Consider the following 25,254-nt stretch of genomic DNA (forward strand, 5'->3'; position numbering starts at 1 on the left):
CATAAAAAAAAAAACTGCCAGTTAAAAACACCAAAGATTTGTATCTAGCATAATCATCAAAATAATCATAGCAGATAATAGGTTTTCCTGAGATTCCAAGTAGGAGTTTTACACTTGTACAGGGAGTCATACATAGTAAAAGGAAAATATAAAAACAAATAAAACAATAAAAACAATCCTAGAAGAGCACCTATTAAATGATGAAAAGCTTGAGGATAATGTCATCGTGGCATAGCATCTTTCAAATTCAGTAGTGTAGATGTTCAGTGGTGCAGAAACAAAGATTCTTCTCTAGTTATTCCTAGCTAGTTATTCCAGGTCACAGCATGACATATTTGTCATTTTTGTTGTGACCCTTCATGGGTGATTCTTCTTTATTTCTCCACCACTTCTCATCAGCTGCAAAATGATAATGTACATATTTAAACATATATTTACCATTTGTCAGTGCCTTTATGTCGAAATAATCTATAGAGTAATGTCTATAGCTTACCACTACATGTAACAAGCCCTCTATTTTCCTAAAGCCTTCCTGACACCTGCCTTGATCTTCTCCATCTTGGCATCAGTATCAACATATCCATCCCCATTCTGTTAAAACTCGTTCAGTTATACAGATTTCACAACACACAGGAACAATGTATGTAATGATACAGTATAATTTAATTTATTCATCACATAAAAAAATCTTCTTTTTTTTAAAAAAAAATTACTACCCGAAAAGTGCTGAAGTCACTGAAATTGGGGTGCTCTTAAAATCCACTTTAAGAAATAAAACTTTATATCTAAACAAGGGCTTGTTTAAATGTTTTTAAAATGTTGAATTTGAGATTAAATGTTTGTCATTTTTAAGTCACAGATGGGGTAGGAATTTATCTTTCAAGATTTGAAAGGACAGACAGGGATACCTCTATAGGCAAGAAGCATGCAGGGGCATATAGTAGATGTGAAAAAAAAAACTTTTCAAAAAAATCACTATTACAATACCTTTTTGGAATGGAGAAGTTCCCCTCCTACAATCTGGACCTCCAGCCAACCTGTAGTGGTTGGAGTTCCCTCTCCTGTCTGATAAAAAAACAGGAAAATCTTGACTGTTATCTTACACTACTATGTTTAAAAATATTTCATGTTATAAGAACAAAAGAATAAAATTAAGAAAACTATTTTTTCATAGGAATTTTTATCATAAAAATCACCAGACAGACTTAAAAATGATTTAAATACAATGTAAAATGTATATATGAGTAATTTATTTCCCCTCATAATTATTTCCAGAAAACTAAGGAAATTCCAATGCACAAGAAATTAAATGAACTTATTATATTTTTTAATTTTGGTCACTTTCTGAAGCTAGATTTGATTGAACAAAGGGACTAGATAAAAAGACAGGTTAAATCAATTGATACTTACTATTTCCAACTCATTGCCAAATTCTTTCTCAAGTTCCGCTTTAATTTTGCGAAACTGGAAATGAAATTGATATATTTTTTTACCAGGCAAAATGTTTTGTACTTTTAGCAGATGTAAAAATAAATTGGCTTACCAATATTAATATTTAGCTGCAATTCACTACATTTTAAGTATAATTTAAGACTTTTTTAAATTGATTAGTCTAGAGTTAGTATAGCTCAGAGTAATGTTTTTCCCCTTCTCTTAGTATTCTGTGTGTGTGTGTGTGTGTGTGAGGGTGTGTGTGTGGGTGTGAGAGGGTGTGTGTGTGTGTGTGTGTGTTTGTATGTGTGTGAATGCAAGAAACAATAATCCTGCACCCAGGGATTTGTAAAATCCCAACTACTTGAATAAATTCATGAGTTTGAAAAAAACAAATTAAACAAAAGTTAGTTCATGCACAATACTGGACTAATACATAAAATTGTGTTGTCTGATTGTTGTAAAGTTAAAGAATAAAGGAACTAAGCTGAATAAAGTGCCTTTCATAAATGTATGAACATTTTTTTTATTTTGTTATCTATTTTACACATGATAGAACATTCTTACCTTGGGGGCATATCCTCATGCACCACTGAAAAAAAAAAGCTTTATCATAGTATGACAGTACTTTGCAAAGCACATCAAATGCTTTATCAATATAGAATCACTTTTTTGTGTTCATGTTGGTGTCATCTTGGTCCATATACATCTACTGGTCATTCTTTTTCAGAATACATGCATATGCAGGAAAAATGGAAGCTAGATTCTAACTAATCACACCACAATAATAATTGCTTTCAATATAGGTTCTCCACAAAATATTTATTTTGTAAAAAGTTAACTAAAATTACTAACATTGAGAGAGTATGGTTTTAGGAGTCTCTACTTTCTAGCTATCAGCAAGAGACACAAGCATTTCAGGTGTCCATCCCATCTCTTCCAATTATGTCAATTTTAACTTCCATTTTTTCAAATTTATTAACAGATATAAACCTGTTTTAAATGCGACATAATTATATTTTGTATCAGATATATACTTTTTTTGCGCAATATATATCTCTATTATTTGTATGAAAAATTTTAATTTCCCGTATTAAATTACTTACTAGGAGTGAAACGGTTCACCGCGGTATCGATACACCGCGGTATTTTTTCTCGGTTTGATACACGGTGCAAAATCTCTAATTTTCGGTTCGGTTCATTTTTCGGTCGGGATCGTTATTCAGTCGGGTTTGGCATAAGGTAAACACGTTATTCAGTATAAATAAGTATAGAAAACGTAAATTTTTGATGACTGATAGCTTGTAAAATAATTTTTGACAGTCAAATAATTGTAATCAATTTCTTCTAGTCAATTTGCAAATAAAATTCGTAAAATATCTGACTAGATTTAGAAAAAGAAAGCATAAAACAACGTTGAATTAGTTTCCTTCTATGAAAATGTATCGTATCAAAAATAACCGAACCGAGACAAAATTTTACAATACGTATCGAACCGTGAAGGAGGTGTATCGTTTCACCCCTATTACTTACGTTATGTCATGACGTCATAATTAACTTTGCTAATGCGTAAATTAATATTAGAGCTTTTTGACATCACAGTTAGAATGTTGACTTTGTATTTATGTGTAACTGTCCACAATAGGTGATCAAAGACTTACATAGGAATATATATATAGGGAAAAAATTAGCTGCTGAAGAACAGCAAGGCCATGACTCACGTGAGCGTTGTGGCCCATGAGCCTCTTGTTTCAATCATCTCAAAGCCAAGGACGTCCTTATGACAGTCTTATGAGTTACATAACTATTCATTTTTCTGGCTTATTTCAAAAGCACTAACAGAGCAATCTTAAATGTAAACTATTTTATGAAAATGCATATCATTGTAAATATATACAGTATATTTTCATTTACCAGTTGAAAATATTATCAAAACATAACTTAGGTTGTTAGGTGTTAATATTAGCAGGGACCTATATACTAAGTATATATAGGTCCCTCATATTAGCTGATTAGGGCCTATCTTAATTGTGAATCGATAACAATTGTATAAAAGAAAATTATCAGCTGGTTAAAAAGTAAATTATACAAACCAATAAACTATGTGAATTTTCAGCGTCATCTTGAACCTTCTTGAAGTTGCCTCAGATGAAAATTCTGTGATTTGGTGCTTATTTTGTCTAGTCTTCCAAGTAATAGTGCTAGTTTTCAATACTCTTACTGGGAACCAGCTTATCGAGGCGGGTGGTAAAAGTAGGGAGGTTCGAATCGTGAGATCCGGAATATTTAAAAGTATGGACCAAAGGATCATAAGCGCATTAGCAACAACTACGCGACGGCTCTTTGTTCACAACATGCATGGCCGTAGGAACCGGGGGGGGGGGGGGCGTGCCCCCCATAATTTTTCCGATATATAGATTACTATAGAAAACATAGCTACTATATAGCTTGTGCCCCCTCAATACAAACGACTGGTGACCCCCCCTTTTTTTTGCTTGTCAAGGAATTTTTGGTAGTTGATAGCCCCCCCCCAACTGAAAATGTATGGCTGTGCCCTCCCCCAACTGAAGTTGCTTTCTACGGGCCTGACATGGGTTGCGGTAACATACAACACGCTAACAGAACTTTAAAAATTAAGGTATGTCACTCGTGAAATTAGTTATATCAAGGAAGGATTAATTGAGGTATATTTTAGATAAGTACTCATAAAGCATGACTCAAAATCGCAAAGAAAATTTGGGGGTCAGTATGCATTTTATTCGGCAACGGTACAATGAACTTGACCTTTTTGCACTTAAATTGTAACTCTTTTGTTAATCATACCAGATATACCTTGTAATCATGGCAATAAATACAATCCTATTTTACGTCAAGGGATGCTCACTCCTCCATGGCACCTGACCCCACCTCTGATGTTTTAGAGGTCCGTGTTTGCTCTGCTCTCAGATTTGTATTGTTTAATGGACTTTTGAGCTTGAATACTGTTCGTTATCTCCATATATTTCACATAAAATACTTTGAATAATATTTATCATTGGACAAATCAAGCAAATTAATGCGCATAAATTATTGTGTGACCTTTTTGCACTAAAAAGTATGGAACCAAAAGTATCTTATTTGGGGTATTAAAAGCCTAAATATGCAATAAAATATTTTCTTGTATCAAGCTTTTTATTACTTTAGTGCTGAACAGTTAGAAGTATCGTTTAGTTTAAAACTTTGAAAAATTTTTCTCTTATACAAAATCTCTCTTTATATGTAAGAAATTCAACCGCACGTGTTTTGCCAACCTAGTTTGAAATATGCCCTATTCACCTCTGTAAGAAGATTGTGAAATCAGACGTTGTACTTTATAATAGGCATTTTTTTTAACTTACTGATTGCTCTATTGCACATTTGTGTGATGATTTTTATAAATACAACCTTTCTGTTACTAACTTTCAATAAATACATTTATATTGATACCGGTATATGTAACTAAATTGTGATGAAAAAATAGAACATACAGAGCCCAGGAATTGAAAATTCACATGCAAGTATGTAAGAGATAATGTATAATTCAATTTTTACAAAAATCAACAGATTGATTGAAATAGAACCCAGACTGAAATGTGTCAAAATGAGGAACATTGAACCGACAGTTTCAGATATTTTGCCGATTTGAAAAAAAAATACCCAATGCAAAAATTCAAAAGAATCAGTAGATGACGTCATGATATTTGACCTTGACCTCTAAATATGACCTTGACCTTTATTGTGTACATAGAATGGAAACTCTTTATAAATATGTCCAAATATCTGGTCTCTACCATAAATCGATATTAAAAGCTACTTTGCATTTAATAATAGACTGTCAGATCGCATGTAAGATGTTAGATGACAAATTTAGGTTGTCGAATGATAATATATGATATTATAAGAAATGAAAAAATATCAGAGGTTAATTATTTCCTTACAAAGATCATTGATTGCTGACATGTGATATTATTCTTTTTTTTCTAGTGTACTTATAAGAAATATTAGTTAAAACATTTCATGGGTGTTTTGTACTACCTTAAATATATACCCATTACTTTATGAATTCAGAGACATATTTGTGAGCATTGTATAGATTGCTATAGTAAACTTAGATACTATATGCTTGTGCCCCCTCAATAGAAACGGGCTAATTGTATTCGGCGCGTCGGCGCGCTCGCGCAACAGATTTTGTTTATAAAATAAATTATCGCTTATACAATATTGTTAGCATCGGGCTCGATATCATAAATAATCAAAGTACTGAGAAGTACAGAGAGCCGGGCTCATTTACAGAGAAGTGAACAAGTCCGTTTTACATGAAACATACATTGTAATTACAGATGAAAAACAACAAGACACTGGAAGAATATGTAACACAAAAATATATTTATGGCATATAGTATAAATAAAAAAATGTTTAAAAGATAAAATAAAATAAAATGCAGTTTGAATTTACATTGATGCAGCAAGGTCAAACGTTTATACACAGACGGGTCATCAGCGGGGAGTTTTGCATAAAGGTGTGCATCGGGTCACATGCTCCCCGCATTAGCCTGGTAACACAACCTTTATCTATAGAATGTGAAGCTGGCAGACTTGATGAAATTACCTATCGCATCTTTTAAACAAATAATTTATTGAAGAAAAGGGGAGAAAGTATATTATCAATTTTTTTTTTTTTTTTTTTTTTTTTTTTTTTTTTTTAGAATTTCTTAGTTAAATTAAATTTGTTTAATTAAGTGTTTGTATTGCTTCAAAGGTGGTTGAGCATACGTACTTTATTCTTACTCATATTTAATTTGGCGGTGAGGAAGCAGTATTTCCGGTTGAACACCGTAACATAAACCGGCTATTGCTCTACGAGCAATGCGCTCGGCTAAAAAGAGAAAGTTTTATAGATGGAATTTTGTTTTTGAAGCTTCAACATCACTTGTTTGCACAGGGTCTGTTCGCCTTATTTATATTGCAGAAATTGAATAATTAACCAATGGATTTTTTAAATAAATTATATGTACATTGGTACATAAATTGCACACGGGAGACAACAGACGAATGCATGTGGTCACACTATACCGGTAATTTATACCTGTACTAATCAAAGACCCAGCAGACCAACAGAAATTAACATCTCAGTCCTTTAATTGAACATAACGCAGATTGTATGATCCCCTAAATTACAGTGACATTATTAAGTATAATTAAATCAATTAAGCATGTAAAGAGCATAAATATCAAATTTGAATTACTTCATTAAGATTACGGTTAATAAAAAAAAATACTGTAGCAACATTTGAAAAAAACACCAAGTAAAATATTTAATAAAATTAATAATAAATGTTGATATTTACTATATACTGTATATATAATAGGGCGAACGAGATATAGGGCGAACAAGAATAATGGCGAACGGACCCTGCGCGAACGGATTCATGCGAACAGGTAGATAGGGCGAACGAACCTGATACCATTATTTAACCGCCTGTTGTTTCTTTTATTCATATTCTTTTATCCACTAATTAATACACTAGTTTTATCAATTTTCATTGGCATCAATTTTTGTGCAATCAGCGAATGATTCAGTATTTCGTAAACACAGGTCATCATAAACCTTTTTGGTATGCTTCTTACTTTAATGACCATCAAATTCTATTTTAATTTTCACTCTGCAAAACAAACCAAAAAAAAAAAAAAAAAAAATTAATGTTTAAGGAATGTTGATGGAACCATTGTAGATGTATTTTATATGATTGGATTTGTAATGAGCTTAGTGGTTGAGAAGACTACAATATGGGGAGGCAGGACTTTATGTATCTGTAACTAAAGTTACTCCCCCTGCTCAAATAAAGAACAAGCTAATTTTTAGTAGTAGTAATATTTTAATACGTAACAAGGAATATTTGTCAAACACTGATACCAATGTTTTGCAGCTTATTGCCATGATAATCAAGTCTCTAAAAAGGGGGTTAAACTCTAGAGTCTAGGGTCATTACGTAATACAGGTAAATTTTTATTATACATAAAGAAAATTTATAAAAACCAAAGCACTAAATATTTTTAAATGCTATACATGTATATAGTTAATGTCTAGGGTCATTACGTAATACCGGTAAATTTTTGTTATACATAAAGAAAATTTATAAAAACCAAAGCACTAAATATTTTTAAATGCTATACATGTATATAGTTAATGTTTGGAGAGAGAGAGAGAGAGAGAGAGAGAGAGAGAGAAATCGAAAGTATAGGCCAACTCAAAAAATTGGGGTATTTCGGATTACTCTAGCACAAATTGTGGTAAGGCATGCATGGATCAAATGGGATCCGGATCCCTGAAAAATTCAAATTTATTTGAACTGACATAGTAAAATTACTAAAGCTTTGCCTTGGACCTCTTCCCCTTGCGATTTGAGCCAACACCTCCTAGGGAAAAATTTCTGGATCCACTCAACAAAAAAATACAATCGGGCTCGGGCTGTCGACTTGAATATAACCGATAATGCTTAAATTATAAAGAAAATCGATGTCATTTGAGTGTTTTAATGCAGGGAGAAAATACTTTTGTGATATCGGGTTGAGATGGACGCGCTGGCGCGCCGACGCGCCGAATACAATTAGCCTAGAAACGTCTGGTTTTTTTTTTTTTTTTTTTTTTTTTTGCTTGTCCGGAAAGTTTTGGTAGTGCCCCCTCAACTGTCAACTGAAAATGTATGGCTGTGCCCCCCCCCCCCCCCCCAACTGAATTTCCTTCCTACGGCCTGAGGTACTTTGTTTTTTTCCAATTTTATCCGAAAAATTATTTCGACTCCATTTCCAACCGAGTTTTGCGCCAACTTTTAGCGCCATTTACAATCTTGCGTAAAATCTAACAATGGAAGAATTCAACGTATTTTGCATATCGAATGTTAACGATCATCCTAAGCAGTTACCGCGGTGAGTAATTTGTCAGTTCAATTGATAGAATTTATTCTAACATACAATACAAATATTTATTGGCACAAACACGAAGTAGGCTATTGGAGAAAGAAGGGTTCAGAAATCAAGGCCATAAAATCTTGACTGATAATAAATAAACACTGATAAATACTTATCAGCTGCTTTTATCGTCTGGTGTTGTTTTCCATCGAATTGTATTTTGATTTAGGACCTATATTATCTCACCGGCGAGGGAAAAAATGCGACGTACCAGACAAAGATTCAAATCCTGGCCTGGTCTGACGAATTTTTCTCTGTCCTGTTGCATTTGGTGCTGTGTCATGCCTTGAAAGTGACAGGTTACAGGGATTTTAAATCAAGGGCATGGACCTTTCCATTTGCGGGGGGAGATCGAACGTCTTTTAGTACCAAATTATTTGTAAAATTTTCTTTAAAAATCTGGGGGTGCCCAGGGGGGGGGGGGGGTGCCAAGCCCACCTTAGCCCCCCCCCCCCCCCAATTCCGACGCCTATGTTCCTGATATGCATGTTACTGAGTTCGGACATTTTTTTAACCATATTCGTTTCCCTTGTCTTTTGATAATAATTCTTTTTAATATGAAATTGGGAAAAACACAAAAAAAACTTTTTACCATTGGGAGTGGGGCAGAATACAGGCCCCCTATGACCCCTAAAAAAAAAGCCTGGGTTAGAGGTCTGCCAGGTCTTCGGGGGTGAAGGCCATTAGATGCAGAGAAAATAAGTACCTCCTCCAAATTTACCTGGTCTAGGGTCCCCTGTTAATCAAGTGAATTAAAGTCCAGGGTTGGGTACTGGAAATTGATTGACATTTCTAGTTCCTAGTCTGCATGTATACCTTATATCCCTAGGTTCCTTGTCTGGAGCTCTTGTCGATCATCAAATTACGGTCTATTGATGATTATCGCATATACCTGTGCAACAAATACTATTGATACAAACATTTTTGGTTTGGCTAAATATTTAAGTACATATAGCAGACTTGTTGAAATCCGTCGGTCCTGTCGGCAAGGCCGGTAAAAATTTGTCTGGACCGACAACTTTTAAAAAAACGTCGGTCCAGATGACCGTTTGAAAAAATTGAGCGTGATGCAAATTTAATAAAGGTCGGGATCGGGATGCGCAGCTGAAGGTCACAAACACAGAAAAAATGGCCGCGTACGTGGCATGTTGACGATAGCCAATTAAATTTGTTATAGCAAAGTCATAAAACATGTCATTTATATCTTTTAATATGTTGACGGTGCGACCGTTGGGGCGAGCGCATTGCTCACTTAGTTTTAAGATCCGCCTCTTCAAACTGCATGAGACATTTGGAACGTGTAGACTTTGGCGTCATATGATGTCGTATGTTTGGTGCATTTCCATAAACGGAATTTGAAATGTGCAAAAATTTTAACAAAGAACGTTTAATCTACTATCTACATCAATATCCATTAAATTAAGGTGAATTTATTTTTGTGAATTTTTAGTTGTTGTTACCGCACGAACGTAGTTAACAGCCAGAACAACAAGCGATGCATTGTGGGTCCAGAAATACTGCTGAAAAAAAATTCTATTGAATGAATGTGCAGTAGTCCAATTTTCTCTTCGCCCAGGCATTGTCGTTAGAGCTTGCAGTGACGAGGGGCGCTTTGCGCCGCTCGCTGCGCTCAGTATTAAAGACTTTCTATCCCAAGGAAGGAAACTTGTAAGATTGAAGGCTGTTGAAAATAATCCAGGGCATTTTGATGCTGTTATTCATATCACTTTCACAGCGTCAAAATAAGGTACATGTATCTGGTCTGAGAAAACTTTGACTGGTCCGACAGAACAATTGACTTTGTCAGACCAAATGTCTGACAATGATTTAAAAATTTTGACAAGTCTGATATAGTTTGTAAAATTATTCATAAAAAGTCATGCTTAGCCTTAAGTAGTGTTAAATCTAATTTAAACTTGCATGGCGCAGTGTCATGCCCTTTTTTCTTGGCACCATGCCCTTTTTTCCAGTGCCATGCCCTTTTTTCCTCACCAAAAAAAAATAAATATGCCCAGCGGTGGCAACATTGACTAGCTGCACTGTTTATTCAGTGCTAATCTCAGTGAGATTCGTTGAGATTAAAAAAAATTTGAACAGACCTCTCTTCCGTATCTCAAACCAGTGCCACACAAAGTGACTCAGGAAATCTTGCCCAGACTTCGACTGCTTGTTTCAATCAATACAGGCTGAAATGAATTCCCTGCCCTCTTCAACTTTTTGCTTTGGACATCCTTTTAACTCCCTATCATTATAAAACTTGTTTCTTACCTTGCAAAGGTTTAAATCCAACCTATATTTGTTTAAACCTCTGATGTCGAAGAGTTCCAGCAATAGTCTGCTTCAAATACTTTGTTCTACTATGATTTCCTATAGAAATGAACCATAGTATGAAGTATTGACGGGGATTTTTGACCAGGGTTTTTATGATGAAAAAAATTTGGGTCGACGATTAAATATATTAGGGTGAGCCGGGTAACCGTAACCTAACATATTTTTTTTATAACACCTAAATACAAATACTGACTTTTTGATTGCATAACTGCATCGTATCCTGCAGTGAAGACAATTTGATTGCATATCCAGTAGTGTAATGTATCAATATTGTTTTAGACGAGAAGAAGGCATATACTCTCAGTACATTCCCACCCCTGTTCCAGAACAGCTAATAATATTTGGACTGGGTAAATGGCCGAGTCAGGTGGGAGAACTTGAGGTTGAAGTTGCTCTAACTTACAAAGATGTGCATCTTAGTTTGGGAATGTTTACAGAGCAAACCAGGTGAGTCTTGGTAAATGATTTTAATTGTAGTCTTTTATTGATTAATATTTTGTTTCATGCAGATTTTGTTTTTTCAAAATAGTAAATTAAAAATTTATAATTAATCCACTTTTTATAGGCCCATCTTAAGATAAGATGTATTATGTTATGGTGTTTATGTCTTTCAGTAGCTTTTTCATGTCAGGCTCACAACAAATACTATGAAGTCTAGAATAATCAAACTTCAACAGCTGATACATCTTGGGAAGAAAGTGTGTCACACTTTAAAAGAAGATCACTCTGACTTTTATTAAGATGATAATTAAGTTGAACTTCGATATCTTGAACACTGATATCTCGAATACCATGGATATGTTGAAGTGATTTGGAAGTCCCACCACTTATTTTATAAGTAATTTACCCCGGATATCTTAAATGGATCTCAGATATCTCTATGTTTTTTCTCGGTCCCATCGAATTCAAGATAACGAGGTTTGACTGTTTTTCCAAATATGGAAAAATCTTGTCCAGCTCATAAGTGGAAAATTATTAGACCTAGAATCATCAAACTTGGTCAATTAATGCATTTTAGGTAGTAGGTGTGTTTCGCATCCTACTTAAAGGTCACTGGTGACCTTTGATTAAGGTGAAATAAAAAAAAAAATTAAAAACACACACACATATTCAGTTTTGAAAAAAGGGTACTTTTTTTAAATTAGGAATGGGGCCTATGAATGGCCCCGATTAAAGAAAATCAAGAGCTCTGGCATGGGAATCAATGTTGCAGCTATTGCAGAAAAAAAATTGGCATAACCTGCTTAGGTGGATTATGTATTTTTTCTGCAACAGCTGCAACATTAATTCCAATACTTACAACCAAAGAATGGGAGAGTGTATTTCAGCAAATCCATTTTAACATGTATACAAGTATCAGTAACAATCTAGAGTATATTTGTGTGAAAGATTTCTTACTGCAAATTACCCAGTCCCCATACATAAATTTCCAAATTTACAGTGAGATTGTTATTCAGTGTTTTTATTGATGAAATTAATATTGAATTTATACATAATAAGGGCTCTGTGCTGGGAAAGAAAGCATTGTGAGGTTCCAAGTATCATGTCTTCTGAGGCTGAACAAGGCATGGCAAAGCTTTGTATAGAATTCATCACAAGTTCTACAGACAGTCAGCATGAAAAAGACCTTGCCAAAGTTAAAAAAGAGAATTCATCGGACAAGGAAATAAATGAATCCACACCAAAGGTAGAGGAGCCCGTATAAGCATTGACATATAAAATAGACTTCAAAGTTTGTGGGAATGATTTTAAAACTAAGGCCTAATGAGAGAAACAAATTCAAACAAACCTAAAGAATGTAGACTTTTGGTGAACTTTGATAGCATTTACAAGCAACTATGATCTGTTTAAGTATTGAATGATTATTTTTTGCTCATTTCAATGAAAACTCAGGGAGAAAAAAAAGTTTATTTGTGGATTATCTAGTTGGTCGGAGAAAAAAAAGAATTCTCCTAGAAACTATTATCTTAATGCTAAAAACAAGAATTCTGTAAGAAACTATTTTCTTATTGCTGAGTAGGAATTAATTATTGATCAGAAGTAATTTTAAGGTCAGATTTAAATGTTGATTAAAACAGGTTGCAGAGATATATATAGTGCACAATGAATGTCCCTAAGTTCACATATACATCATATACTATTATTTAATCAATTGTAAAATATTAATTTTTTCTTTGGGAATTTTACAGTTGAATACATTATATTTCCTTTGTCCCATCACCAGGTATCTAAAAAAGGAAAGACCAAAGATGCATCAAAACCTGTCAAACAAAAGCGCAGATCCAGTATAGCTAAAGGGGAGAAAACTCCTACAGGACCTACGCCAAAACGGTCCAGGACAGGGAAAGGCAAGGCTTTGAACACAGACAATGACACCACAACTGACAAAGAAAATATTGCCACAGAAAATGGCTTGAAATCTTCTCCAGAGACCAATAAGTTTACTAGGATGATCGAAGGAGGGAAACCGAGAGTTGCTATATGTAAAGACTTGACAAGCCGAGGTAGGTGTAGAAAAAAGCGAGGTGTAGTAGCAGAAAGTGCCGGTAAAAAATTTTCCCTATCATAAAAAAACAACAAAAATTATGTGAGCCTGATAAGGACCAGAACTTCAGTTTATGTAAGTATGGAACATACACTTGTTTCCCCCCAAAATGTTTTAAAAAGTGTTATCAAGACACAAAAATTTAAACAATCTCTCTATTAAATAAAAGTTGGTGATCTGACTTCTTTCTAATTCTTTGTTTAAGGTGTGTGTTTTCATTTTTGTATACAAATATATTAGTGACCACAACATTCTGTCTTTTTAGCTCCCCACCCTAGCAGTCGTTGGGGCCACAGCATGTGTATGACTGACAACAACACAGCTGTGGTTATTGGAGGTCAGGGAGAGAGGCAGCAGCTAATCAAGGACTCGGTCTGGTGTCTGAATCCAGGTCAGAATTAGGGCCCATTTTACATGTATCTTGTCCAAACATGCATAGATGATGCATCTAGAGATACATACTAACTGTCTTACCCAAGATACTCCAAAAAACATTCACATTTTGTTGTTAAATGAAAATCCGGTAATGATGAATTTGTATTTATCCAGTTGATCTTAATGAACATTCATTTTGTATGAGGGTTTGCCTTACTTACAGATGAAATTCATTGAGATGAGTTTTGTTATATTTGATCACCTATGTTTATTCCTTAATGCATATCTTTATTGACTAGTAAAATGAACTTTTAAAAATTTCTCAAATATTGTGGGATGAGGGGAGTATCAAATTTCATTCAGACATCCAGGAAAGAAGACGTAAAATATTTTATTTTCTTTGCATTGGGTTCTTTGTATATATTTGGGGGAGTGTCTAAAGATAAATTTTATTATAACCCCCTCAAATTATATTTGTTGGATTAGCCTTGAATAATGGGAAATTAATATGCTCAACAATTGATTTCTTCAAAAGTGACAAGAAAGTGGACGTGTCCTGAGGTGTTTACAGAGTCTCAGAAACCCGAGTATCGCATGGGACACACTGCCACCTATGACCCCACACTTCGCTGTATCTATGTATATGGTGGATCTAAAAACCAAAGGTGGTTCCATGACGTGCATATGCTGGATGTGGAGGAGTGGAAGTGGACTCTACTTAAGGTAACATGAAGATAAATGGACTGAGGAATGTTCCTTTGTTCCTTAACAGTCTCTTCCTCCAACACTGAATATTTAATTGAAGCAACATTTTATACAGGGAATACATGTTCAGTAAAATGCACTGAAGTAGAATATTTAAATGAAGCAACATTTTATATAGTAAAACACTCTTACTGCAAACAAACTTAAAATGAACTGACCTTACAGCAAAGGGATATTCATTCCCCGAGTCTCTAAAGAATATTATGGAGTTAGCAGATTTATAGTCCGAAATAATTGATTTTTTCCAGGCATTTTTCACAATTTTAATATTTGCAAACTGAATTAAATGTCAAACTCGCAACTATTCAATAGCACAATGCTTCTAGTTCTGACCAATATCACTTAAAAGAAAATATCTCCCCACATTTCAATACAGGTCTGGCGAGATTTCAAATTGCATGAAATCAAAACAAACCTCAACAGTGTGATAAAATGTTTTCACCAGATACTTTATATTACAAAGGAACAAAAAAAGGAATATTAGTAAGTACTAGAAGCATTATAGTGTTGATAAGGTGTGAGACATTTAATTCTGTTCGCATGTATTGAAAATCAACCTGAAAATGCAGTCTCCAATCAGAGGCTGCAAATTCCCTCTTTTCATAATGGTACCAGTTCTTTTCCTGGCATATGAAATACCAAAATCATGAAAAATGCCTGGAAATTGTCATATTTCGGACTAGTGTATTTAATGAATTACATTTATAAGGAAACAAAATCGTCCATCTCTGGCACTTTGTTATAAGTGTGTTATTACTGTGCACTGTAGTTTAAAGGGTTGATAAAAATTAGTATGCAATTATTGAAAAAAATAATTGTGTTCATTTAAACAACAAGGTTCTCCATGAGGCTTTTAACTATGTACAAGGTTCACACAAAAATTTCTACACCATGATAAAATGCATCTCAAGATCTGCCACTGTTAAGAATCTGCTTGGAAGACAGGGATTAATTATTCATGTTAAAATAGTATGAAGTGAAACTGTGTTGCCCTATCATTTGGTTTTGTCTGTCAATACTTCAAAATGTCAAGCTCCAAATATGCTTTTCACATGCTTTGAATGATATTTTAATTGGAGAATCCTAAAACATATTAACAACTAATTGCAAAGGATACCAGAAATTTGTTTTAATATATCCATATTTCAGTGTGTCCAGTCAAGTATTAAGGATACTTGGTGGATTTACAATATTATTTCCTATAAACATATTTCACCTTATTTTTAATGAATGACCAACAATTTTGCCTGCAGGTGGCTGGGAAGGCCCCCACTAGAGCATACCACAGTGCCACTTTATACAGAAATGAACTGTGGATTTTTGGTGGTGTTTATCCTCGTCCAGACCCCCAGCCAGATGGTTGCAGCAATGAGATCCACATCTTCTCTCCTGTGTCTGAGAACTGGTACCAGCCCATTGTCAATGGAGAGAAACCTTTGTGTAGATCAGGGTATGATATAGAAAAAAAATGAGGTTATAGCAAAAGATATTACATATATGTATATGTACACATACAACTAATTGATGATATACACCTATCAGTATTTCTTAATCTGTAACTAGACTTGGCACAACATTTTTATGCTGTTTGCAAGATAATTTTATATTTTAGGCACTCTGCTACCATGATCAATGACCAGCTGGTCATATTTGGAGGATGGGATGCTCCTATTTGTTACAATGATCTCCATATCTTAGACATGTGTAAGTGTTAAAACATCCCTGGAATTTCTTGCAGATTTTTTTTCTTTACACAAAATGTGAGTTCACAGATGATTCCCAAATGGTTTCACTACTCATAAAATAAATTGTACCTATTCCGTATAACTTTCATTAGATTATCCACAATATTTATTGTTTTACAGTTTATTTCAAATTGTTCTCAAACATAGTAATTGCATGATGATGTCTTAAATTTTAAGCTACTAGATGAAATCCCGCACATGCACAGGGAATTGAATTTATACTACTACCAACAGAAAAATTCCAATAATATATATATTGTACTTTCTACTGACAGCCTACAGGCTTATAGCAGGAAGAAATACTTTGTTCAAAATCCCACATTAAGTAGATGTACATCTCCAACCCCACCTCACCACACCCACCCACCCTTTTTTTGTAGAAACTTGAAAATAACAAGGATAAAAGCAGCGAATATGCACATTTTACTGATAAATTGATTTTTTTTTTTTTTTTTTTTTTTTTTTTTTTTTAAACTAATGAATTGATAATCAGAACCTTATACAAGTGTACATGTGTGTGTGTGCATGCATACTCAATGATACGCCAAAGAAACCTAAAATATCTAAATTTTAAGATTTGAAACATTAAAATGTAGTTTGAATTGAAGTTCAGCAGTCATTTCAATCACTACTTGTTGGAACTTCATTATACATGTAACACAGTGGTGTAAATGTAATTTTATAGGCTTAGGCATGACAAGTTTATTATTTTGGTATGAATTTGAAATGCTCATATGGTTTGGTTATCTGTCAAACCCGGGGATCAGTACTGTAAATTACTTATTTTATACAAGTGCTTAATATGGCAAATTGACACCTAATGAACATGAATTCATGATTTGACTGTTGCTCTATAGTTTTTACATGCATTTCAGCAATATAAAGAATTTAAATGGGTAATATGAGGTACATATATGTATTTTAGGTGTGGTTGAATGGTCTAAACCTGAAGTACTGGGCACTCCACCTTTACCAAGAAGGTCAGTTTTGAAATCTTGACTAAAAAACTAATACAGCCAAACCAAAATACAGGTGACTCTCAATGGCTCAAACTTAGGCCAAAATTAAAAAATAGTTTGTTTGCCCTTTTCCGACCCAGATTTTTAACAATGGGTAGGTAGGTATGGAAAAAAAAAATTTTTTCCCTGAAAATTATACAAAGAAGCATAACTGCCAAAATGCTCATTTGAGTCACTTTTTAATATTGCTGCTCTTCAAAAGGTTGTTTTGAAAGATTTTTTCTACATTCTCATGAAAAATTTTGGGTCCACCCTAGGCTTAAGGACTCATGACATAACCGAATTTGATCTAACCTACATGAGGATTCTGAATATTAGTGTGACTAATGTGGCCTGCTTTTATTAAAAAAAAATGTTCAACAATGATTTTCCCCTAAATGCATGATTGTACATGGGCAGAAGGGCACTTTATGCTGCAAAAAGAAAAAGAAATAGTCATATTTTCTGTTGCATGCTCAAAATTTATAAGGCCTTGAGGTGGTTTATTTACTTTTTGTCTGCTTGTATTAATTTGTGTAAAAAAAAAAAAAAAATCGGGGGGGGGGGGGGGGGGGGTTAGAAATTAGAAAAAATGTAAAGGGCGTTATTTTTCTATGGAAAATGATATATCAAGTGAAAACTCATCATATCGAAAATTTTAAAAATTTATAAAAAAAAAAAAAAAAATGACGTAAATCCTATTGAGAACTTCTTTCTTGTGTAGAAACATTGAACGTGCAGGTATCAACTTTAAAGTTTGAACATCATTTAATGTATTTGACTTTTGACTTGATACTCTGTGTTTCCAAGCCCATTTCTCATCCAACTTTTAAGTTTATTACATTTATGTGAGTTGACTTAATGTATCTGAAGGTAAAATCAGCAGCCTTGTTTGCCACTTTTCCTCATCAACGATGTTTTTTTTCTACTTTCGGATTTAAAAAGCACCTCCAATTTTGATAATTATTTTAAATTTATTTAATAATAATTTATGTTTGATATCTTTTACATTCTGATTCATTATTTTCTATCCCCCATTACTACTTTTTTCAGCTGTGTGCGTTCAAGCAAGAAGTGATTTCCTGTACACCTTTCACACCCTGAATTCACACCTTTGCGTGCATTAAAATCTAAGGCGATATTGCTGCATGTACTGAATATACAAAATAGCTATTCTAGAATTAACACATATTTCGCCAATTACATTCTATTTTTAACGCTACATGTACTAATCAAAGCATCTAAATGACTTTAAAGAATTTTTTAACAAGATTAAAACAAAATGGTTTGAAATTCTTTTTTTAAAAAATTGTAAATGAAAAGAGCAATAAAATATTTCTGTCAGGCTAATTTTTGTGGGTCGGTCGGCTGAGGGCAAACAAACAATATTTTAATTTAGGCCTTAGATCTCTGAAAAACTGAGTCTCCCTTCCCAATTTTTTTCCTCCTATATAACTAAGCAAATTTGCTCTTGATTTCTCGAACTCTCAGTGATCTCAAGAAGTCAAAATGCAGTTTCATTATGCATATTCTATTGTAATTTTCCATTGATACCTGGAAGTGGCTGTGTGTAAACAAGTTTGACTTAATTACCTGGACATTTAAATTGCTCAACTGGCCATCCTGCTTTTCTGTGATTTTGTTTTCGCAACCTGTTTGCTTTTCGGCTATGACTTCACACTGCTTGTCCATGATTGGTTTTCACTATGTATTTTGTGTTATCTCCTTTTTTCAATACCTCCTTTCTGCGATTTTTAAATGGTCATGGTTAATGCTTATCATCAAATGGTTGCCAGTATTTACCTGAGTTCTACTCAGCTGTGAGTACTTATTCTCAGTGTGATAAAATGTGAATGAATACAGGTACAATATATAGGGTAATGTCTTGGGAGACATGGATTTTATGGTCACTTACGAGAGAGTCACTTAATACAATTGGTCACTAAGGCAGTTTAACTGCATACTTTAATTGTGTTTGGTAGAAAAAAATATGAATGATACATACTGAAATGCTTTATAATGTTTCCTTGTGAAAATACCATAATATAAAGTATTCTTACAAATATTAAATGAATAGAATGAAAACATACATTTATTTTATTTCTATTCCATATCAGTAGATGTATATTTACTAGGGATGTCAACAAATAGTTGACTATTCAACTATCAGTTGAATGGACCGACGATCGAAAAAACGAAACAACATTGGAATAAATAAATTCAATAAAAAAGTGATGTAGAGATGGAATTCTCATCCTAAAACTGAGAAACCGTCCTTCATCAGACACAGTAAGATAATTTTCCTCATTAAAAACTGCTGACTTTACATGTAGAAAGAACAGTGATTAGAAATGCTTCAATTCTGCAAGAATTATTTGTCAATTAACAGCTGATTAATGTGTTGTTTTTGTAATAATTTTGTAACATTTATAATTGGACTTGATTTCATACCATGTACCCATTATAGCCGTGACATGTTTGGACACTACGATAATTATTATAAAATTAATATTCTGTTACATATCTTAAAGATATTTTGATAGTACATGTACTGTCATTTTTTTATGCTTCCTAAAAAACCGACTTTACAGACCGATTTATGAACATGATTGATGGGGAAATCATACATTTTGGAGAAATTAGTGGTCTATATTTAGTAAATATAAACACGCTATTCACATGTTAGTTCCATGTGAACATCTGTGTGTAACATTTGATGTTACTTTCTAATAAATTTAAGAAAAGGGGATTTGGGGTTAAATATGTCATGTACAGTAAAGTTTGAAATGAAATTTTAGTTTCCGAAAAAGTTTTGAATATATTCGACTATCATTCGAATAATGCAATCGAATATTCGACTGAAGAAAATAAATATTTTGACAACCCTAATATTTACCTATTTACACAAAAAAATATGGTTAAAGTACACATGTATTATTTAGCACTGTTATAAACAGACAATCAGTATCTTCCAGTTAGTCAAATTTTAAAAACCGATCAAGTAACTTGGGAATTTCTGAACTCTTGAAAACTTGAAAGTTTAACCATGGTCCCACACTGTGACAGACTTAAAGTTATTGGGAGTCACCTGTACAATGCATGGTGTTGCCACATAATATGAATAATTTTTTCTTTATTTTGAATGCTTAAAGTAGAAGTACTGGATTATTAATTGTTTATTTGCAGTTGGCATGCTTCTTGTGCCCTGGCCAACAATCGGATCCTCATACATGGAGGGTATGATGGCAACCTAGCCCTAGAGGATACACATATCTTCAATTTAGGTAATCTATTTATAGGTCATTGGCACCCTAATGGATCATATCTAACTGTTAGTTCAGATAAATAAGTAAAAGCTGTTATGGAATATTAGGGAAATTTACATAAATTTCTGTCATTTAGCTATGTTACTTCAGTCTTCATGAGAAGTTGGTAGTGTAGTGCTGATGCAAAATTAAAGTCTGCATACAGTTAAATCAGCTAAGCAGTAGTCTGTTGGGCTATTAGAAATTGAAAATTTTTAGGACAAATGAGAATGTTAAAATCAAAACACAAGGTTTTTTTTTAAGAAGACGACAATAAGTGAAAGTGTCTATGGCAAGTAGGGTTGGTTGTGTTTTATCAAAGTGAGAGAATTGCCTCTGACTTTCTGCTATTTAAAAAAAAAAAGTATCAGAAAAAAACACAGATGAACCTTAAAAAAAATGTAAAATAAAGAATATGATTGGTTTAAACATAATGGGGGATTTTCAACAAAGTTGAAAAGAGGGCAGGAATGGCTGAAACATGATGTTGAACATTTGAAAGTATGATTTTTAAACTATGAACGTCATGTATTTTCATTCATTTTGCATTATAAAATTGTATTTGTGGGGTTGTGATATAGTTGAACTTTGGTATCACAAATACCATATGTCAAAGTGATTTGGAAGTCCCAACCCATTATTCTTTAAGTATTTAACCCTCTAATCCTCTGAAATGTTGAAGTTTTTTCTAAGAATATCTAGACAATTCACCAGAATAATTTTCATACTAGTATTTTTAACATATCAATTTCTGACAATAACTGACATTGAATTTTAAAATTTTAGTTGGTTAAACATGTCTTACATGTTGGCTTTTCGTACAAATTGGAGACAAGGTTAAATTTTTGTTCACAGACATGATGAAAAGCTTTAAAAAATAATCACCTTGTTTGTTGAATCAAGAAAAAAATTATGGAAGTTTTGATATATTATCAGGTACTCTAAGCTGGATGAGGATTCGCATGGACCCTACACCTATCCCCCGCTGTGGCCATCAGGCTTTGTCCCTTCCCTACTACCATGAAAACCAGGAACAGGACGAAGTACTTATCTTTGGGGGAGGGGATAATGATGGGGCCTTCTTCCATGATCTCATTAGTGCCAGTATTCCATTAAATCCAGCAGTGGACCACACAATTACTGTCTCTAAGCCTGAAATACTGGAGAATATTGAAAATCAAATGGAGGTCAAGTAATTCAAAGAAATTGTTCTGTTCTACCTCATTTTTTATTATGTAGAAATTGTGTTACATATCAGTACCATTATTTTTATGTAAGATGTTAAGAAATGAGGGAAAAGAGGGGTCAAACTTTGGATACTTTCAAGTCTTTACAATTAATAGTAGCAATTTATAGTATCTTTTGCCTTCCAAACTAGTTAATGGGTTTTTTTTTCATGAAAATAAAAACAGGAAAAATGATGAGCATGATGGAAGTTTATGTGGACAAGTTTTTATAATAAAGAGAAAATGCATTCGGTGGTAAAGCAATCCATAAGTGTCCAATTTAATGATAAAGGGTTTTTGATTGCAACATTGTAAAAACTTTTCATATTTTTCTAAAGATTGATTATATTGTGCTCATTTCTTATACATACTACAGTAACAAATACCTCCGAAAAAATATTTTGCTTTCCAGAAGAGGAGAACTGCATCAATATAAATTCTAAAATCTGTGTTCCAAGATTAATATTTCATGAGCAGAAATAGACTTACGTAAATGTCTAGGTTTATTCACTTTTCATCCTGCATTATAATGATTTACAAGTTTTATATCATTTTTACATAGTAGTGCATTTATTGATTGCTTATGACATAACCTAGTCTAGGCCAGCTGTTGATTTATGCAGGTTAATTTCTCAAGTTGTAGATATTTATTTAGTTTGAAGTATTTATGTTATATTGAATGAATTTTGTAGCCATTCGTACATATTATTTACACCTTGATTTATTGTCAAAAGTCACATTCCTAATATAATTAATATAATTAGCCATACAAAAGTATGTGAAAATCTTACAATTTCTTTCTTTTTATTTTAAATTTTAATTCAAATTTTATGTTTGCATGTAAATAATAGGTTTTTTTTTTTTTTTTTTTTTTTTTTCAAATAATAATGTAGAAGCAACACTAGTTTTGTTCCAGGTTTCTTTAATGAATTTAAGTTTACCTGAGCCAGACTCGAATGTTTCTGATTGAAATTTATCCATCATCTGTCCATTTCTTTGCCTTTCATCTGTTAAGCTTTAACATTTTTAGGTCACTATTGCTCTATATTATACTTTCAAAGAAAAAGGGTGTGATATGGGAGAGGGTGTAATGAAAATATAGTCAAACCTCGTTATCTGGATCTCGATGGGACTGAGAAAAAAAAACTTTGTGATATCCGAGGGTTCGAGATTTCAAGGGTAAAATACTTAAGAAATACATGGTAAAGACTTCCCAATCAATTCGACATATCCATGGTATTCGAGATATCCGTGTTTGAGATACTGAAGTTTGAACTGTATTTAAAAATCAGATTAATACGCAAACATTCTCGTGTGTAGATTAGGGCCTGCGAAGGGGCCACAGCATGTGCCATATGCCCAAACTGCCAAAAAATGGTGCAGTGCAATAATGGTGCACTGCGCCATGCGTAGTACCCAGCAAATATTTTGTAAAATATGCCACACATGATTTTCCATTTTATAAGTTAATTGCAGTTAGTTGAAGTTAGATGGAATTGCCTGAGATGTATATGGAATAATAAAATCGGAACTGCCATTCAACATATGGAAACTTTTCCTCTCACATGGTTTGCAAGAGTCAAGTTTTGGACAGCTGACCATAGCATCACAACTAGTCACTAATACATTAACAGAGAAAAAATGTTACACTACTCATGGCTTGTCCCTTGATCTCTGTCACAGATATATTTGCATTAGAAAAAATGACCATGTTATGATATAATATGACCCCAATATATTCTTTCTTTCTAAAATTTCAAAATGGCCTCATCTTTTTATGAAAAGTCCACCTGATGTTTGACCTTACCAGGCACTGGTAGATTCAATTTTGTTCAGATCATGGATCCAGGGCTTGGACAGGACCAAGGGGTTCAAAGTTCTACATGAGACTAGATAGAGAAAATTCTGAAAATTGTTTTATAAAACAGCAAAATTGCTATAAGTGAATCAAATATAATATCCTCAAGTACATGAAGTCATGTTGCTCAGAGATAAGGTGAAGAGAAATTTGACTCGGGTGAGCCTTGTGACCTATGGATTTAGCTTTATACCTGTATATTGATTAGGATTTGTAGAACTAGCTCCTTACATGTTAACTATAATTAACACTATGCAGTCCTCTGTATGGCAGCTTTATTGCTACAACCACAGTACCCACAATATTGGGTGTGGTCATATGTACACAGGAATCAATAAAGTACAAAAAGACACGCTTTGCATTTTCTTATTTTGACTATATCAAGTCATTCTCTGTATTAAGGATTTGCACTTTTATATTAGGGGTGTGGCACAAATAATTACAAATTTCCTCCAAACTTTGTATTACATAAAGCTTTCTTCAAGTAATTATTTTGGGAAATGTCATGGAGGACATGTTTAGCATGGCAGTGCATTTCAGAGTTGAAATGCAAATTTTTTGACAATTTTGAAATCTAACCACATATTGGTCATTTTTGTGGCAAAGTGGAACTATAATCATTCATTGCTGAGACAAGAAATTTAAAAGACTTTGTGTATGATTTATATTTACCCAAACAAGTCAATGGGAAATATACTGTAAACCAACTATTATTCACAACAACTTTTGTTTGCAATTCATCAGCCTGAAATTCACCCGCAACATTATTTTCACGACACACTGAGGAAACATGCATATATTGCACAATAAAATAATTGGTTTGCAGCAAGTATTGGTGAGTTGATGAAAATTGCAAACTCATGGACTACTTGTATTCTTTCACAAATTAAAGTTGGCTTATAGTAATCAATTCTTGGTGTTACCATGGAAACAAAAAATGTGAAAATTCACTATATTTAACTGACATGGATAAGTCGAGATGAGCATATGCTATACCGTTGGTGTCCCTGCATGCAGTTAAGAGTTTTAGAAGCAGGTCTCATTTTCAAGTACCTATAAACCCTACATGGACCAAACTTGCATTAATCATGCATCAAAGTGTTGTTAAGACTACATAAAGGGGGTGGGGCCAAACATATTTGGGAAATGTTTACTGTGATGTCAAGCTAAAATTTCTCATAGTACCAGAAAATGAAATAATATGCACTTTAAACAGTATAACAGCATTAAACTACTTTCAAACTTATCACTGCATTCATTTTTGTTGCTATTTAATTCCTATACAGCAAGATATAAACATGTTAATGATCAGAATGCACTTATTGTCATGACGTCATCATGGTAAAATTAGTATGCAGTGAGAGGTGGATCAAGTTATTTTTCCACAGTGAAAAATGCATTTTATTATTGAACAGAATATTATTTAGAGATATTTAATCCAAGTGTTACTTTGTTTAATGCTATTATTTAATCATTGTCGAGAGAAGGTATTGAATTCATTGTTAATGTGTACAGGGTTGGGATGTTTTATATCAAGGTGCATTGTTAAAACGCCTTTTCGAAAGGGGAAACACTTAGTAGATCTTGACCATTTTTTTTTTTTTTTTTTTTTTGAATATAGATAAAGGAAATATTCCTTAACTTGAAAATTGCTGCTGCTTTCATGAAATTGAGATCATTACTTAATA

General features: G+C 33.3%; 1 protein-coding gene and 1 long non-coding RNA gene across 2 annotated transcripts; one reads left to right on the forward strand and one right to left on the reverse strand.

Annotated features, from left to right (window-relative positions):
* Window positions 1-992: 992 nt before the first annotated feature.
* On the reverse strand, window positions 993-3,655 carry LOC133183646 (uncharacterized). The gene is made up of 4 exons (XR_009720692.1): window positions 3,525-3,655; window positions 1,999-2,023; window positions 1,411-1,464; window positions 993-1,065 (listed from the first exon to the last, which is right to left on the reverse strand). It is a non-coding gene; the product is annotated as an uncharacterized LOC133183646 (long non-coding RNA).
* A 4,623-nt stretch (window positions 3,656-8,278) lies between these two features.
* On the forward strand, window positions 8,279-22,464 carry LOC133182320 (kelch domain-containing protein 2-like). The gene is made up of 11 exons (XM_061317118.1): window positions 8,279-8,376; window positions 11,029-11,196; window positions 12,250-12,436; window positions 12,974-13,253; window positions 13,560-13,685; window positions 14,205-14,392; window positions 15,688-15,884; window positions 16,047-16,138; window positions 17,105-17,159; window positions 20,364-20,461; window positions 21,419-22,464. The coding sequence occupies exons 1-11, from the start codon at window positions 8,315-8,317 to the stop codon at window positions 21,676-21,678; spliced, it is 1,713 nt and encodes a 570-aa protein (XP_061173102.1). The 5' UTR covers window positions 8,279-8,314; the 3' UTR covers window positions 21,679-22,464.
* Window positions 22,465-25,254: the final 2,790 nt, after the last annotated feature.

This window comes from Saccostrea echinata, unplaced genomic scaffold (genome assembly GCF_033153115.1).
Source record: "Saccostrea echinata isolate AGI-Se365-2 ecotype Australia unplaced genomic scaffold, CSIRO_AGI_Sech_v1 ptg000009l, whole genome shotgun sequence".
Taxonomy (NCBI): domain Eukaryota; kingdom Metazoa; phylum Mollusca; class Bivalvia; order Ostreida; family Ostreidae; genus Saccostrea; species Saccostrea echinata.